This window comes from Limulus polyphemus, unplaced genomic scaffold (assembly GCF_000517525.1).
Source record: "Limulus polyphemus unplaced genomic scaffold, Limulus_polyphemus-2.1.2 Scaffold839, whole genome shotgun sequence".
Classification (NCBI taxonomy): domain Eukaryota; kingdom Metazoa; phylum Arthropoda; class Merostomata; order Xiphosura; family Limulidae; genus Limulus; species Limulus polyphemus.
This window is the reverse complement of record NW_013666449.1, coordinates 69866-87667: the sequence shown is the minus strand read 5'-3', so window position 1 is coordinate 87667 and position 17802 is coordinate 69866. Positions and strand designations below refer to the sequence as shown.

The 17802-nt window shown below is 32.7% G+C and overlaps 1 protein-coding gene across 1 annotated transcript in view; it reads right to left on the bottom strand.

Moving 5' to 3' along the window:
- The window catches only part of LOC106460805 ((E3-independent) E2 ubiquitin-conjugating enzyme UBE2O-like), a 93538-nt gene that overhangs the window by 7585 nt on the left and 68151 nt on the right, over positions 1–17802 (bottom strand). The window contains exons 16-20 of the mRNA XM_013920545.2: positions 13995–14098; positions 4836–4898; positions 2544–2747; positions 1833–1893; positions 1458–1579 (exon numbers count right to left, since the gene is read on the bottom strand). Coding sequence (XP_013775999.1) covers positions 1458–1579; positions 1833–1893; positions 2544–2747; positions 4836–4898; positions 13995–14098 — 554 coding nt within the window. The remainder of the gene's footprint in view (positions 1–1457; positions 1580–1832; positions 1894–2543; positions 2748–4835; positions 4899–13994; positions 14099–17802) is intronic.

Here is a 17802-nt window from a genome sequence, read left to right as displayed (position 1 = left end):
AAGTCCTTTCTTAAATAACTAGTTTATTCTTTCTCAATACAACTTTGCAATACACAGAATTTCCACAGTCACTTTAACTTAAACACATGCTATAATTCACAACGATTCACGCACTTTACTTAGGGTCACTACGGCATGCTTGACTCAATTATCTGTCTCTATATATATCTATCTATCTGCAATTATATCTCCGCTTTATTTGCTGGGCTTATATACAAAAAAGAGGGCACCTAGAAAAGATGAGAGTTGCCAGGAAAAGTCAAGATCTTTTGAGAATCTCATGACATGTTACCAGTGTCACGTGACTTCCGCTGTCGTAATAATATAAAACAAACTCACACAAGTGATTACCACCGTCAAAAGCAGGAACTGGTATATGCATGCTGGGAAGTCCAGAACAACTAATATTTATGATGTAGCAATCAACATGCAACTAGTATATACAATTTATACAGATGAATACATGTTCAAAGTAGAACAAAAAAATGACTTTATTTAGAGGTTCCACATATCATTTGCAATTTAGAGAAATATAATATACGTTTGGTGATTTTACACCAAGCACTACTTATACGGGTGAGCAGCTTTACAAAACCTGTGGGTTGGTATACACTTAGCAACATTACAAGTAACTGACTGATCTGGGTATCTTCAGTAATAATCATTCATCTCTGTAGCCCATTTCAAAGTTATGATGAAAAAATTAAAATAACTAAATATGGAGGTCTGAGTTGTTAAAAACTAGCAAAGCACTAATGAGGTAATTCTTTAAAAAAAACTTGGCAAAGCACTTGTCACTTGCGTAGCATGCAAGTAATTCTGGATTCAATCCTGAGATCAGGAGATACAAAATTTAGATTACCACAGAAAAATTGATACCTAACATGGAGAAGAATGAGCTAGTTTTTTTTCAAAGTGCCTTATTAAAAACTGCTAGTGGGTTAACCCTTTAACTCACTTATAGAGCACTCATCTAGCATGTAAGAGGTGCTGGGTTCAATTCATGCTTGAGGAAGAAGGAAAAACAATGGATTACCACACAAACATGCTCTGAATGAATTATAATATAACGGCATTTGTAAAATCAGATTTTGTGCTCCATTATATAAACCAGCTGACCTATTAATATAATTTTTCAGCAACTCAATGAGTGAAAAGCATAAAACCTTTCAGCTTTGAGATAATTATTTCTAAATAAAAAAATTAATATTAAACAAACTGAAACCACATAAAAATACTGATGGCATTCCTTGTACCTTTTGGTAAACTGAGAAATAGTTCTACTGGCTGGAGATAAATAAGATGGTACTTTCTTCTAAATTTACTAGAAAAAATGTAAACTTAACAGCATTATTATTTCTCTTCCAATAAAAGGTACAGACATTACATTTTAATACTGAATTTTATTTTTAAACCTGCTGATTAAAAAAAAAAAAAGAGTTATTTCTTTAACTTACCTGAATAAGTTTCAAGATGACCATTTCATTATACATTCTACTATTTTCTTTGCCTTGCTGGGTTCCACGTTGTCTCTCATAGCCAGCTTCATTGTAATAAGGTTCAGCTACTAGTATAAGGCCTATTGGATATTAAAAAATTACTTAAACCTCAGCCTTTTTTTACAGATCATTTAAACTGGCATAAATTTGCCCTAACGATTTATTTTCATTTTGGTAAATAGTTTGAATTTTTCCATTTCTAAGCTCTTTTTAATATATTTTTGTAATAAGTTTCTATTTCTTTTGATGTTTTTAGTAAAGAAAACAGGATTTTATTACTCTATGATCAGTTAGCAAATATAAAATTAAATTCAGAATTTGTGAAGTATTTACCTTGAATTGATACAATTACTTGAAGCAGATTAGAAGTTTTGGAAGACCAAACTTCTGTACCCTGTGAATGAAGACTGTCTTTCATTACAACAAAACTCAAAGTAACAGAGAAGAAATATAAATTGATAAGAATTACAAAAACTATCAAACTCATATAAGTCATGCAAATGTTAAAAAAAAAAGACAAAACAAACAAGCAAAACATTAACAGAACACTTTGAATGTGACATATTTACACTGTATACAGTTAGATTCACATAATTAAGAGTACACAAACTAACCAATTGTATGCAACATTTTGAAACAATAAACTCTCTTTTGAAAAGAAACATACAAATCACTTTAAATTGGAAATATCCAAATCCTTTTAATTTTGATTAGTTTATAAAATAAACAAAATACTAGTTTTTGAACTTCTCAAACAAAATTTTTACAGGTCCACAGCTCTTAAAGAAATTTTATTAAGCTTGACATTAAACACACAGACAAACAGCTGTTTTTCTACTTTATTTATTAAGTTTCTTGTGTAATATTTTACTGCATTTAATATTAGGTCATATAAGGATTTCTGAATGCTAGTCATCAAAATAAAAGCTTGTAAAATATTTATATCATTTAAGTTAAAACCAGTAATACATGGCAAATATTTAAAAACATATTTTTCTTTACCTAAAAAGAAGTATTAAAATTACAAAAACAGTAGCTTATAACCTTTCCTGCCCAAGTTCCCAGCAAACTAACACAGACTTTTCCTCCTTCATAGAGATTTGGATTTAATCTGTCAGAACAATATGATATGTAATGACAAAGAGGTGGATTATTAGGGTAATCTGCAGGTAGTTGGACGTCAAAGAAAAAAAGACCATCCTCGTACGGTGTGCGTTTTGGTCCTTTTATCATTACTGAATAAAGATCCTGAAGAGAGATCACAAAACATAATATAGAAAGTGTAATACAGGAAGAAAAATGTTAGATTCTCATTTACTTCAGTTTTATAGAAGTCAGACTTAAATAAGATCAATGAAATCTAAAAGAAAGAATAAGATTCTCCCTCTAAATAAACAGAAAAAGTCTGAAACAAGAGCCAATATTTTCCTTCCAAAATATTAATCCTACGTGCACAGGTGGTGGTCAAAGGGCACATGCCATGACCATTTACAGAGTTATCAACTATTCATTTTACCCTATATTACTAATTTAGTGATAGTTCATGGTGGAAGAGAGTAAATACGAGATGAAATATACAGATACTGAAACAAACTGTAGATATGTGTTTTGGAGGTTCTAGAAGTTATGCAAATGCAATATTCAAATTGTACAATGGATAAAAGTATGAACATCATCTTGCATACCAACTTGTCAGAGTCTGAATCAGATTTACATCATTGATTCACAGACACATCTTGAGTACAAATACTTTTGTAACATACAGATTTTTTTGTGTACAACAGATATGTACATTTTATAAAAACTTTTTATATTTTGTGTAGACACACATAGCAAATTTGCAATTACAGTTAACATTCCTTCTTCGATATGGGGTCAGTCTAATGGACTACCCCATGCACATTCAGTTAAACAAACAAGAAAGTGTTGGAACACACCAAGTACTTGAGGAAGAAACTAAGAAGCAAATATAAAACCAAATCAATGATATTAATGCTCTTTAATTACAGGATGTTTTTTCTAAGCTCACACCCAGACCAACTCATTCTATGCAAATCTTTCTAAGAACTAAAGGAACATCAGAATTGTAACATTAAAATATCTGTAATGGACTAATCCACAAATAAGTAGCCACTACAACCTGTTTATTAAACTTTAACAACCACAGAAATAAAAAATTCAAACTTTCAAACAGATAGAATATAAGATTTATATCTCCCTAAAACAGAATTGATAAATATGTGTCTGACCAGGACTTTCTACTAATATTAAAGAACAATATCATAAATATCAGGGTTATTAATTATTTCAATAAATAAAGGTATTAGGAAAAAGAACCAGAAGAAAAACCTAATTCCAAAATAATATTATGTATTTACACAACTACAAAATCAATGTTATCAGCTAGAAGGTGACTCATCATTTAAATGTAACTAAAAATTCACAGCTTAACTCAGTGATAGAAAGAGTAATAAATGAACAGTAAACAAAACCATAAGGAAATACAAATATAATTCCTTATCTCACATATCTACTGTGACTTTTCATGATAAAACCAACAACTAAAAACATCATTCTGACAAATATCAAATTCCTGGCAGAAAACAGAATATGAAAAAATAAAAACATTAAAGAACATTAAAGCGGTCTACATCATAGAGTACTGAATCTTTAGACACCCTATTAAAAATTGTTGGGTTATTTTAATAAAACATATGGAAAATTCTTTGTGCTGAAAAATGTAATGTACAATTTTTGGAACTATTACTAAATATTTTTATCTCCAGTCTACACAGATTTTACTTGAGTAAAACATTTTTAACGTGATGCATTATGTTTATTTTCCTGTTGGTAAGTTTCTCCCATGCACTGTGTGTATACATAAAATTTATGAGAATATATTGTAATTTTAAAAACAGTTTACTGTGTTACAACTTTCCTACATTTTTGTTTCACTCAAGGCCATATTTTAAGTTTATATTATTGTATCAATAGTGTTGACTATTAAATTATCTTATTGTGAAAAATTCTATGTAAAGTCTTCCTGAAGAAGGTAAGAGGCTGAAAGTTTGCAGTAAAATAAAACAAAATGTTTGGGAGCTGGAAACTTCCTATTGATAAGAGTTTAAGATTACAATTAAATGTATATTTTAATAAATCTCAGGAAAATAATAAAAGATACAAAATACTTCAACATCAATAAGGCATTTTGACTTCTACTTCACTAAAATAAGAATTTTAAACCTACTTTAGATATCCATATAAAACTGAATAATGTTGTAAATGTTTAAGTTATTAAAACATGTAATGACATTATGTTTGTTTCTAATGAGTTACCATTCTGTCTTCAAACGCTTTGACAATAATTCCTTCTGGCAGAGATGATCGAAGGAGCTCCATCTATTTAACAAACAAAAAATGTCCCTAACTGAACTCTTTTGCAAAAATTAAAACTCCTATTCAGTATCTCTAATTTTTTAATAAAATTGTTTTAAACATATTCTTCTCTCCCACTCATAAGATAAAACTAGCATTTCTCATAAATAGTTGACTCATAGGTTAGCAATGCAAGTGGGATTTAAAAAATTTATACCCAACTATTTTCATGTTAGTTAAAAAAATATTTGTTGATTATCGTTACATTACTTTTTGTAATACACATGAAAAACAACAGAGTAATTCATCTGCTTTCCTCGTGTTTCATTTACCTGGTCAATCTTATAAGTCATAGGAGAAGTAGAAACCAAACTTATTTAATTCTGTTGTGACAATTCCTAATGTTAATATTTTCCTACACTGAAAATATATTTCCAATAGATACTTACCTCTACTTACAAAATAGCTTTCCTCAATTAGTGATGCCCTCTACATGCACAAATTTTTGCTTTCCATTAGTCTTTATGCTCCCACCTACCTGTAGCATTCAACAACTCTCTACCAACAGGAGTGTGACACACCCTCTAAGCATAGCCGACTCCCTCTATGCAGCAAAACCCAATCTTCACCATAACATTAGGAATAAAAAACACACCAGAAGTAAGGAGGGTGGATAGGAAGTTTGAGAGGAGGTAAATATCTATTGCAAATATATTTTCAGTGCAGGAATATATTTACTTCCAATATGATAAATTACCTCCTCTTACAAACTAGCTAAAATCCCACATTGACCACGAGGAGGGCCTGGTGTAAAAGTTAACTAGAAAAGCCCCCTTATAAAAATCTTCTCAAGAGTACCCAAGGAGTGTGCCATCTCAATATAGAGGAAACACACTGGTGGGAGACCACACCACATCTGAACCAGGTATATTCTTTAGATGATGGAGACAAAAAGATCGAAACATGAGGAAATAACAAGAAAGGGAAGAACATGGCGAAATGAAAAAAAAATGAAATTTAGAGGATAACACAGCTCTATAACCAGCAATGGTCAAAAAAGAAATACTACTGTCAAAAAGCCAAGTATAAAATTCAGAAATGTGAGGAAGTGGTTTAACCCCAATGGAGAGACCAATGGTGAAAATATGAGACTTATGCTGGTATACTGACATAAAAGAGAGGCAGAAAGAGTGGGAAAGAAAAGACACTACCTGTGTGGAAAATCAGTAATCTCTCGCAAAGGACAGGACAAAATCCACGCATGAAGTTGGAGTGTGTGGATGGATGGATGAAGCACCACCAAATGAGGTTGATGAAGTAGGGAATTGGAAAGAGGAAGAGGTGACAACTGAAGATGGAGAAGTTCTGAGAACCAAGGTTGAGCTAGCCAGTATGAGGCCATCAGAAGGATCTAACATGGAGTGGTTTTGGACAATGGATAGGTCCTTGGGAAGAAGACAAATGGGGTGAGGAATAGATATAAATATAAAGGCCCATCCAATCTTGATTGAGGGCATCTATTGCCAAAGCTGAAGGATGAGAAACAGGGGACCAAAACAGAAGTAGTTTGGAGTACAGGTGGGTGACAAAAGCATCCAGCTGGGAAGTACCAACTGAGAGCATAGCCATTTGAAAACCTGAGGGTTGAGGGACCACTCTGTGGAGATATTCTTGTTGGAACAGGTTAAATGATCAGCAACAGGATTGAGAGCACCAGAGATATGACAATCCAGCAGACAAATGCAATGGATTTGGGCCCAGAACAGGATGTTCAATGTGTTAAAACACAGGTATCGTGACTGAGTGCCCCTTTGCCAAGGGATGTAAGAGACAACTGTCGAGTTGTCAGAATAGATCATTACTGTTTTGCCTCTTAAAGCCATCAGGAAAAAGAGTCATTGCCTGACAAACTGCCCAAAGTTCCAAAAGATTGATATGGAAAGTCAACTCAACTAATGATCAATGGCCCGAGATTTCTTGGGCAATGCAATATGCCCCTCAGCCCAACAGGGAAGCATCCATAAAAAGATGCACCTCTGGTCGAGGAAGAGGGACACCAGCGAATGTGTTGTCCCTGTCCAGCCACCAGGCAAAATCAGTTTGGTGGAAAGGAGTAAGGGAAATGGCATAATCCAAGGGATCCCTGATGAGGTTCCACTAATCTTGAAGTATCCAATGAGGAGACCTAGTGCGAGTCCAGCCAAGGGGAATAAGGCCTCCAAGGAAGCTCAAGTTCCCAAAGAGAAAAAACTTCTCCTGCAGGTAGAATAGGTGAGGATTGAGCCTTCTGAATCAGAAGCTCCATGGAATGCAGTCGAAGGGAAGAAGGCTGGGTGCAACTGAGATTGGAATTGAAGAATACCCCAAGAGGAACAAGTTATTGAGTCGGTGTAAGAACAGACTTCTCCACGTTGACCAGCCAACCCAACCAAGCAGCTTCCCTAAGGAGAAATTGTGTGTTGATGAAAAGTGATGGAGCTAGAAGAAGCCAGTTGTCCATGTAGTAATGGAAACCAAATCTGTACAAATGAAGAAGTTGCACAAAGGCCTTGACCACCTGACAAAAAATGTAGGGAGTTGAGGTCAAAACAAAAGGGAGAGCCTGGAACTGTGGTCAAAGTGAAAATAGAATGGGATGCAGAGGAAATGGTGATGTGAAGGTAAGCATCAGACATATCAGTCTTCATCATCTAAAGATTGAGAGTAAAAGTCAAAAGTGAAGAACAGACTCCATGGTGAACCAAGGAACTTCCATGTAGCAATTCAGATTGGAGAGATCTATCAAAAGATTCCAATCCCCAGTCTTCTATGGGACCACAAAAGGACAGGAATAAAAGCCTGGAGGAGCAGAAACTACTGGTTCTATAGCACCCTTGAGGAGAAGATCCTGAACCACTGTGGAAAAATGCTGGCTGGATAGAGGATCCAAGAAAGGAGGAAAGGAACAGGAAAAGGTGATAGGGAAGGAGTTGAAAGGAAACGAAGGTATAGTTCTTCTGATAAGACCTGAAAACCCATGGGTCTGTGGTAAGCAACTCCCAAGTATCTGCAAAAAGAAGCAGTTGGCCCCTACTGTACCCAATCCCACAAGACAGTCACCAGTACTGTTGATGGTGTATGTAAATGGGCGGATTTCACTCACAACTGCAATGAGACAGAAAGACCTCCAAAAACAGTTTGATGTAAAAAGAAGGCCAAGCATAAATCATGCAGAGATGTAAAGAGGTCATGTACATGAGTTAAAAGAGCATCCCTACTTAAGAAGTCCCAACAACAAAGGAGCCATATGTGGAGGGACTGGGCAAATTATAATAAGTATGCCAACTTGGATAAGAGGAGGGAATGGGAATCTGCCAAAAACTCCTTAGGGGAATGACAGAAAGCCTCAGACAAAAGTTATGGAAGAAAGGTAAAGAAGGTGAAATGTTTAAGTCAAACAAAGGTGAGAAAACTGTGGTTTTGAATAGTGTGCAGAGGTTTCAGGGTCTGAATCCCATATAGGGAGGATCGAATCCAATTGTTGCATGCCAGAAAAGGATACTCCGAATGATGGGGAACATGGCATGCTGACCCCCAAGTGCAATTGCTGGATGAAATGTTCAGCATGGACCCCAATTTCAGATGAAGGAGGAAGGACAAAATATTGGGTTGTTGGTGAACATATCTGTGATACTAACTCCAGAAAATGAGAAAAAAAAAGTTGTGGTGCATCCACTGTCTGACAAAGAGAGTTCAAGGCAAAGGAAGGGGAAGGAAAAAAGCTGTCCAAATCTTCATCATCCTGTTCCAGCTCCCCTGGAAAGGAGAGCAGTGGTTGATGTACAGGAGACCCCTCAACTGGAATGAAAGATACCATCTCCCAGCAAACAAGGGCCAAAACTTCCTCAGCCAATAACTTTGAGTCTGATGCCACCATGGTAGGCTGTTCTTCATTGGCAGTGTCTGAAGCAGTAGTGGTTGTGACTAGAAACTGGGAATTCATGTTAATTCTCCTGAGCATAAGTACACCACAAGAATTATATGAAATAACTGCAATGTGAAGTATTAATGAAACTTCATGGAAAAGATGATAAATGAAAGTTAAAAAAAAGATCACACTCCTATTGATGTAGGGTTGTTGCATTCTTATTTGCTTTCTAAAATGCAGCTATACCACATGAAAAACGTGTAGGCAGGTGGGAGCATTAAGGCTAGTGGCAAGCAAATATTTGTGCCTATGGAGGGCAGTACAAATCGAAGAAAGCTATATTGTGAGAAGAGGTACATTATTGTATTGAAATTGTAATTATCCGCATGCCAGAACATAAATAACAAAATGAAAAATAAAATGCATACTAAATTTACTTATAGTTTAGAAGGAAGTATAAATCCTTATTATGAAATTAATAAACAAGTAACAATCATCAGAGATTATTACAAAAAAATATTATAAATTCATTTTTTTATGCTAGGAGAACATAAAACATTATTCAATAGCTGGACCTTTGGGAAAAACCTTGGCAATACATCATACAATATATTCATTTGAAAACACAGCTAACCCAGAAATGCACATCAGATAAGCACTTTTCCCTCTTGCCCCATGGCAGGGATAATGTTTTTAATACTGTATATATAAACAGAATAACTCAAAAGTTTTATTTCATTTTAATCAAATTAGGTACAAAGGTTGAGTGTTCCCCCCAAGGATCAATTGATTAACTTTTCATGAATAGAGGTCAAGGTCACACTGAAGATCAATCACATAATTCAAAAAGTTTTCATCTAATTTTGATCAAACTTGACACTGTGACCTAATAATTAACTTTGGTGAATGTAGTTCAAAGTTAATGTAACACTAAAGGTCAACCACTTTCTTTATAAATTAGAATTTTAAAAATGGTCAAACTTGAGAACAAATTGAGATAGAAAGAGATCCTTGGTATCTACTTTAAGAATACGAAATTGTTTAGTGTATATTTTTGGTTGATTACATCAAAATGAAAATACATTGGGAGAGTGGAGTTGCACTCTCCGAGTGCCTTTCTGGTTTATCATTATCATTATCATCTAGTGAATATAACTGCATTTGAGATGTTGGCTGTTATTAATCACTTCTGTACATCTACTTTAGTTGTATAGTTCTCCCTGTCAGAAACATAAAAACACTCTTCAGTCATACTACCAACATCAGGTTTTGGACTTAGCTGAAACCAAATCTAGGTCAATTGAAACAGTAGGTTCCTAGTTATTGGAAACAACAGCTTCTCTTGGAAGCATAGTGCAAGTGACTCATGGTACAAAGTATAATTGGCATTTTATAAATAGACTGCATAAAAATATTTTGAATAAACAGACACTCCTTCATCAAAATGCTTCTTCCATTATCTTTAGATTGTTATATTGAATATACTCTTGTAACATTCTTGCTCTTAAGTGATGGTTCATTAGCCATACAATTGATCTCTTCATTCAAAAATGCCTATATGGTCTAGCATTACTCAATGTGACAACTACTGTAGTGAGGTGGTGGTCACATGCAACCAACAGCCATTCTGAGGACATGGCAGTGTTGACCAAGCCATGTGACACCAAAAGAAGACCACTTAGCACAACACACATGATGACTAAAAAGAATCAACCAAAACCAATCTATCAACAACGCATAAGAACTTTACAAAACATTCCCAACAAAATGAGCCCCACACTCGACAAGCCCCAGCAACAATGCCAGTCTGAGACACCATTTAGGTCTCATTATCTTAAAAGATAATACAATTAATAAAATACAATCACCTTACATAAAAACAACAGATAAGTGTAGCTGGAATTCCCTGCCTGCCTATTGCATTGGAGTGTCAAGTGACTGACACTACTGGAAAATTTTACCAAAGAGGCAATCAAACAAGTATGAACTTAACACAGAGACAATTGAAAAATAAAAACAGTAGAGAGATAGAACCCATAATTGGACAACAAAGATCCATAGTACAATGAAAAGAAAATGTGTTTCAAGAACAGTTATTATGCTTGTCATGACATATCAACAATGGAAAACAAGAGAGAGACAAAGAAAAGCTGGATGTAGTTCGCAATACAGATTAAAACATAAGAAGCACATATTCGAAAAAAGATAAATCTTTAACCACCTCAAATGCAAAATGAATAGATAGTTCAGAAATAAACTAAAAAATATCTTCTACTATTTAAAAGATATCAATAGCATAAAAAAAGCAGAATTTATAGTATATTAAAAAATCTATCAAATTCTAAACAAAAACTGAAAATATCAATGCAATAAATTAATACTTCCAGAAGTCTAGTATAATAAAAGATAATAGCAGATGTTCGAGTATAAATGACTAGAGGAGCTAAAATACTGCAGAGGTTTTACTGAGAGAGCCTGTTCAACATTTCTTCTCACACCTACCTTTTCATTCAAAAAGTATCAGAAATTATAATCTTCTTTCAGTATAAAATGATTAAAACTAAATTATAAAGTCAAAGATAAGCAACATTTTATCTTATACCGGGAATTCGATGTTTTCAACCTGAATGGCATCTTATGCAACATATGGTCTTAAAAGCCAGGTCAGAAACTCTTAACTGTGAAACACCTACGTGCATTGTTTCAACACACATGTCATATTTGTCTTATTGCACTGATAAAAAAGAAATACTGGATAGAATTGTTTGGAACTGGAGAAGAACTATCTACAAAATACATAGTTTCTGTAAAATGAAATATCTTATTTTTATATATGTGGTACTTGTATGAATTCTTAGCTTTGAAAATCCAAAAAATTTCTTTGTGAAATGTTTTAAGGAAAAAATTCAAAATGCTTATATTTTTTGTAACTTTCAGTTACTGGCTATTTATGTCTTTGTAGATTCTTGTAAAGCAGAATTCCATTAAAATTTTTATTTTATAAAACTATAATTTTGATTGTTTTTATTCAAAAAACACTGCACACAGTTTCACTGTTTTTGTGATCACTGACATAAACTTATTTTAAAACACCTAAATTATAAGTAAGCTGACATTTTAAATTATTAATAAGAAGGTTTCATTTGATATATTTAATAAGTTTTAAGCTTCATTTACACACTTTTTTACATTTCTTTTTGGTGATTTTCTGCTTATTCAAACAGTAACTTAGGCCAATAAGGCCTAACAAACAGTGGCCTTGTCGGGGAAATGAAACTTAATATTATATAGTGCAAAATGATCTAACGAAGCCTATCAATTCTCAATCCAATCTTGTTTCACACAAAATATTTGTTTCTCTATCATACTGCAATATCATAATTCAATTGAAATATAAAATAATAATCCAAATTTGAAGAAAAAATTTGAACTGGAACTGTCATGGCAGGTGTTCACAAACACCTTTTCTTCTAGCATCATATCACAAAACTAAGCTTTTATCACTTTGATCTGATCTCTAGATAATTCTGCACTGAACTGGAAGCCTAACTGGCTTATACAGTTGAACAGAACAAAAAAAAAGAAAAGAACTTTCATTATGTGTTTAGATCACTAATTCAGCCTATGGCTTTTCAAAGCTGAGATGTAGGTAATTTATATAACATCATGACAATTGAGATTGAGAAACAGTGATTGATTAAATTCAAGAAAACTACATTTATAATGAAGTTACAAAGTTCAAACTGATGCAGTTTTGTACAAAACAATTTCAACTAAAAATGCTAAAAATAAATTCAGGAAATTCATAAACACTAATGTTTTCATTTAGACTACTCTGAAATCATCTCAAAATCAAAATTTGTGATTAATTTTTTATAATATGTATCAGGTTAAATAAATACTTTTTATTGAATAAATTTTAACTCTAAAGCATTAAAAAACTTATGAAAGAACGACTAAATTTATTTTTTATAATTTATTTAATTCAATGGTGCAATTTTGCCCATAGAGCAAGAAACACCCATTTGGATGCCACAGTGTTAAGGTTCAGAGACAACTATACCTCATTCAAATCTATTGAGCAAAATTAGGATAACCAGTCCACAGCACCAGCTGCATATAATGCAACTACTCTATCAAATAGCAAGACTGACTATCATAATTATAACACATGGTCTCACAACCAAAAATGTATAGTAGATTCAGTGGCATAAAATAGGTTAAACCTTGAATCCTCTGATCAAAGTATTACATGTTAACCACTAGACCATGACTGGCCACACCTTACAGAAGAGAAAATGGTGTTACACTAACATCATCTTATTCTGTAGATTAATAAATTTTTATCAAGTATACTAGCATAAAACAATTATTAATGTAACCTCTAAATTAGACAATTTTTGGGTTTAACTTTTCCAAACCCATAATATAGTTAATGGACCTAATAAATTATTTCATCATATAATGTTTTATAGAACTGTCAATCTTAATATATCTAAAAACTAAAAACCAGTATCATTATTATATTGTATTTCAGGTATTAAAAATGAAGAATAATCACCATTAAACATTTCCCAACATTACAAATGAAATAAAATACCCTCTCTAACTGATTAATGTTATGACTTATGTACAATAAATTACTTGATATCTGCTTGGCATACTATAATCAAGATAGAAAACAGTGACCACACTCATAATTTCTAATAAGTTTATAATATTATCATCATCAACTTTAATTTCATGTTTGTTTTGATCTAAAATATCAGCAAGAATAATTACAATTTTGTCTAATGAATTTGTATTTCTCAGATCTAACATCTCACCTTCAGTTGCAAAATATATACTATAAGTGAAAGAAATGAAAAATACATTTTTATGAATAAAAAAAACATTAATACCTAGCATTTTATGTATCATTATTATTTCTTTATTCATTACAAGCTTTTAACTCTTTAAGGAAAACAATAAAAACATAAATTAAGTGTTCTAAATTTAACTATACCCTGCATGACATATTCAACTTTTATACCTAGTAGTGGAACTTAAACTTCCTTGTTCTTGTACACTTGATTGTTTAAAAAAAAAAATCATAACCTTGGGCTTCTTGGAATTAATTCCAGGACTGATTCTTTTATTTAAATGATCTAAGTTTTTTATAATTTTTTTGAAAAGTCTTATACACATTTTATTTTCATTAATCAGACTCTTACCTCTTTTTTAACTGTTTTGAAGAAAGTCTTAGGATCATTAGGTTGAAGAATACTTAATTTGAACTTGTGGGAACTAGGGACTGTCTCCACCAGTGCAAAAACACCTTAAAAGTTGATAAGTCAACATAAGTAAGCCAAGTATATTCTTTACCGAAATAACTTAAAAATGAAAAAAATAATAACACAAAAACTTGCAAGCTCTTTAAAACTATTTCTGTTGATTTAAAATACGAGTTTACAACAGTGTTTATCTGAAAAATAATTTTCTCTTTTTATGATTAAGATGTACATTTGTAGGTTTTGTAACAGATGTACTGGCACCCTACACTCTATATAAGATAATTCAAGACAAATTGTAAACTAAAAGTAATTAGTGAATTAACCTATAATTAATGTGACAAAGACCAAAATACACAATTTCTGGTAGATTAACAAATAACTTTTATACAAAAACTAAAGTCCTTAAAATGATTTAAATATTTATACATAAAAATATCATTAGCACCTTTCATTAAAAGTATAAGAACCTCAATATAGCTAATTAAAACGTATTAATTAACTGAGAACCACTGCACAGTAATTTATTGACATTATAAAGTTAATAGCCAGAAAAAGAGGTAATGGCTGTCAACATATGTTGATGGTCAAGACAAATGAGTTGTATTCATATAGGGTGATGAACATCTTGTACCTACAATTAAACATGGAGGTGGCCTGATAATGATATAGAGTGACGAACATCTTGTGCTTACAGTTAAACATGGAGGTGGCCTGATAATGATATAGTGATGAACATCTTGTGCTTACAGTTAAACATGGAGGTGGCCTGATAATGATATAGAGTGATGAACATCTTGTGCTTACAGTTAAACATGGAGGTGGCCTGATAATGATATAGAGTGACTAACATCTTGTGCTTACAATTAAACATGGAGGTGGCCTGATAATGATATAGAGTGACTAACATCTTGTGCTTACAATTAAACATGGAGGTGGCCTGATAATGATATAGTGATGAACATCTTGTGCTTACAGTTAAATATGGAGGTGCTCTGATAATGAAATAGGGTGATGAACATCTTGTTCCTACAGTTAAACATGGAGGTGGCCTGATAATGATATAGAGTGATGGACATCTTGTGCTTACAATAAAACATGGAGATGGCCTGATAATGATATAGAGTGATGAACATCTTGTGCTTACAGTTAAACATGGAGGTGCTCTGATAATGATATAGAGTGATGAACATCTTGTGCTTACAGTTAAACATGGAGGTGCTCTGATAATGAAATAGGGTGATGAACATCTTGTTCCTAGAGTTAAACATGGAGGTGCTCTGATAATGATATATGGTGATGAACATCTTGTTCCTACAGTTAAACATGGAGGTGCTCTGATAATGAAATAAGGTGATGAATATCTTGTTCCTAGAGTTAAACATGGAGGTGCTCTGATAATGATATATGGTGATGAACATCTTGTTCCTACTGTTAAACATGGAGGTGCTCTGATAATGATATATGGTGTTGAACATCTTGTTCCTACAGTTAAACACGGAGGTGCTCTGATAATGATACATGGTGATGAACATCTTGTTCCTACAGTTAAACATGGAGGTGCTCTGATTGTGATATGGGTTGTTTTAGAAGTGTAGGGACTGGAGAAATTCATGTGAATGAATATTAGGGTAGTCCAAGATACATTACAAGGAAGGGCAAACAAAATAGATATTATTGTAATATTTATTCAGTAAAAAAAACAAATCTGCAAAAATCACTTGCAAACTGAATGAAATTTTTAATAGTGCCTGCATATCTGAATAGCATATAACTATAATAATCACACAACAATCTATCATATCACTTATGACATCCAATATTCCTTTCTGTGGTTCGGAAATGTCTTTTGGAGTAGTTTAACTGTGTGGAGAAGGTGCTGCTTTTAATCATTGTCTTTAGTAATAAAAGAGTTGAATGTTTGAATCAGACCAATACCTCTCTTTCTGCAATCATTCACAACTTTCAACCCAGCAACTGCCTTATGCATTTCTTCATATTCTGGAATTCCTTTCCAGCCTGCCAGGTCTTTCTCCAGGAATGCCTTTGCTTTCTCTTTCCTGTTTAAATTTAAGACATTGAATATGTTGAGTCCTCTTTGTTACATAGGATTACAAAGGAGCCTTCATATTAAACTTCTTCCCCTCTAGTTGATGAATGTTTTCTTTCTTCTCTGGAATATCAAGATTCTTCACCATTTCACGTTTAGTAGTTATCCGAACTCTGTCATCAAACAGAGCCAAAGAAATCAAAGATAAAAGTTTTGGAATGGCTATCACATTCAGCAGATCTCAATCTAATAGAACTGCTTTGTTCTGACCTAAAAAAAGCTGTAAGCAAGCATTCTCTCTTCAAGCTGTTTGAGATAAGGAAATATGTAAGATAGAATGGACTCAGATTTCTCCAACAAAATGTAATGCACTGGTTGAGAATTATCACAAATGTCTGAAAGTTGTAATCAAAGCAAAAGAAAGACATACAAAATAATAAAGCATGGGTGCCAATAATCTGGTCTTGAACAACTATTTTAAATGACACAAGTTTTTTTTTTTTTTTAAGTGATTATTTGTTAAATTTTTAGAAAGCGGTATTTTGCATTTTTGTAATATTAAAACTGATTAAAGCTCACTAAGTGCTTATCCTTAATTTGTTACCTTTACTTCTTGTATAATAACCATAGGATGCCAATACTTCTGTATGTGATTATAAATAGACTAAAAGTAGATATACAAGTTAAATACCAATATTTTTTTCATTTTAAACACCTGTATACAGATTAATCAAACAGTGTATTATGTTACTGGCCTAGCTAAGCTAATGTACTATGTTATTGACCTAGCTAAGCTAATGTACTATGTTATTGACCTAGCTAAGCTAATGTACTATGTTATTGGCCTAACTAAGCTAATGTATTATGTTATTGACCTAGCTAAGCTAATGTATTATGTTATTGGCCTAGCTAAGCTAAATTATGTTATTGGCCTAGCTAAGCTAATGTATTATGTTATTGACCTAGCTAAGCTAATGTATTATGTTATTGACCTAGCTAAGCTAATGTATTATGTTATTGGCCTAGCTAAGCTAATGTACTATGTTATTGGCCTAGCTAAGCTAATGTACTATGTTATTAGCCTAGCTAAGCTAATGTACTATGTTATTGGCCTAGCTAAGCTAATGTACTATGTTATTGACCTAGCTAAGCTAATGTATTATGTTATTGACCTAGCTAAGCTAATGTATTATGTTATTGTCCAAGCTAAGCTAATGTATTATGTTATTGACCTAGCTAAGCTAATGTATTATGTTATTGACCTAGCTAAGCTAATGTATTATGTTATTGACCTAGCTAAGCTAATGGAAAAATTAAAACTCTCTGAATTTGAGTTCTCAAATGGCCAGTACATTATTTTGAACAAGTTACTGGAAGCTAAATGTACCAACAGTGGTTTACATGTTAATCTATACTAAGCTTAATATGTCTTATACAAATTGCAGAAAGAATGTAGCTATTTCAACTTTTAATACAGTATTCTATGATTTTAAAATTAATTTTTAACTACAATATGGCATCAATAATACAGAATTCAATTGTTATTCTAATACATGATCACTTTATTAAGTCTTAACAGAAATAATTATTAGGAATACTAAACAACTAGGAAATTTTAAAATGCCCTACAAAAAAAAAAAAAAAGAGTTAGGTGTTATCAATAGAACACTGCATTGTAGCTATAACTCAGTGATACCTAAA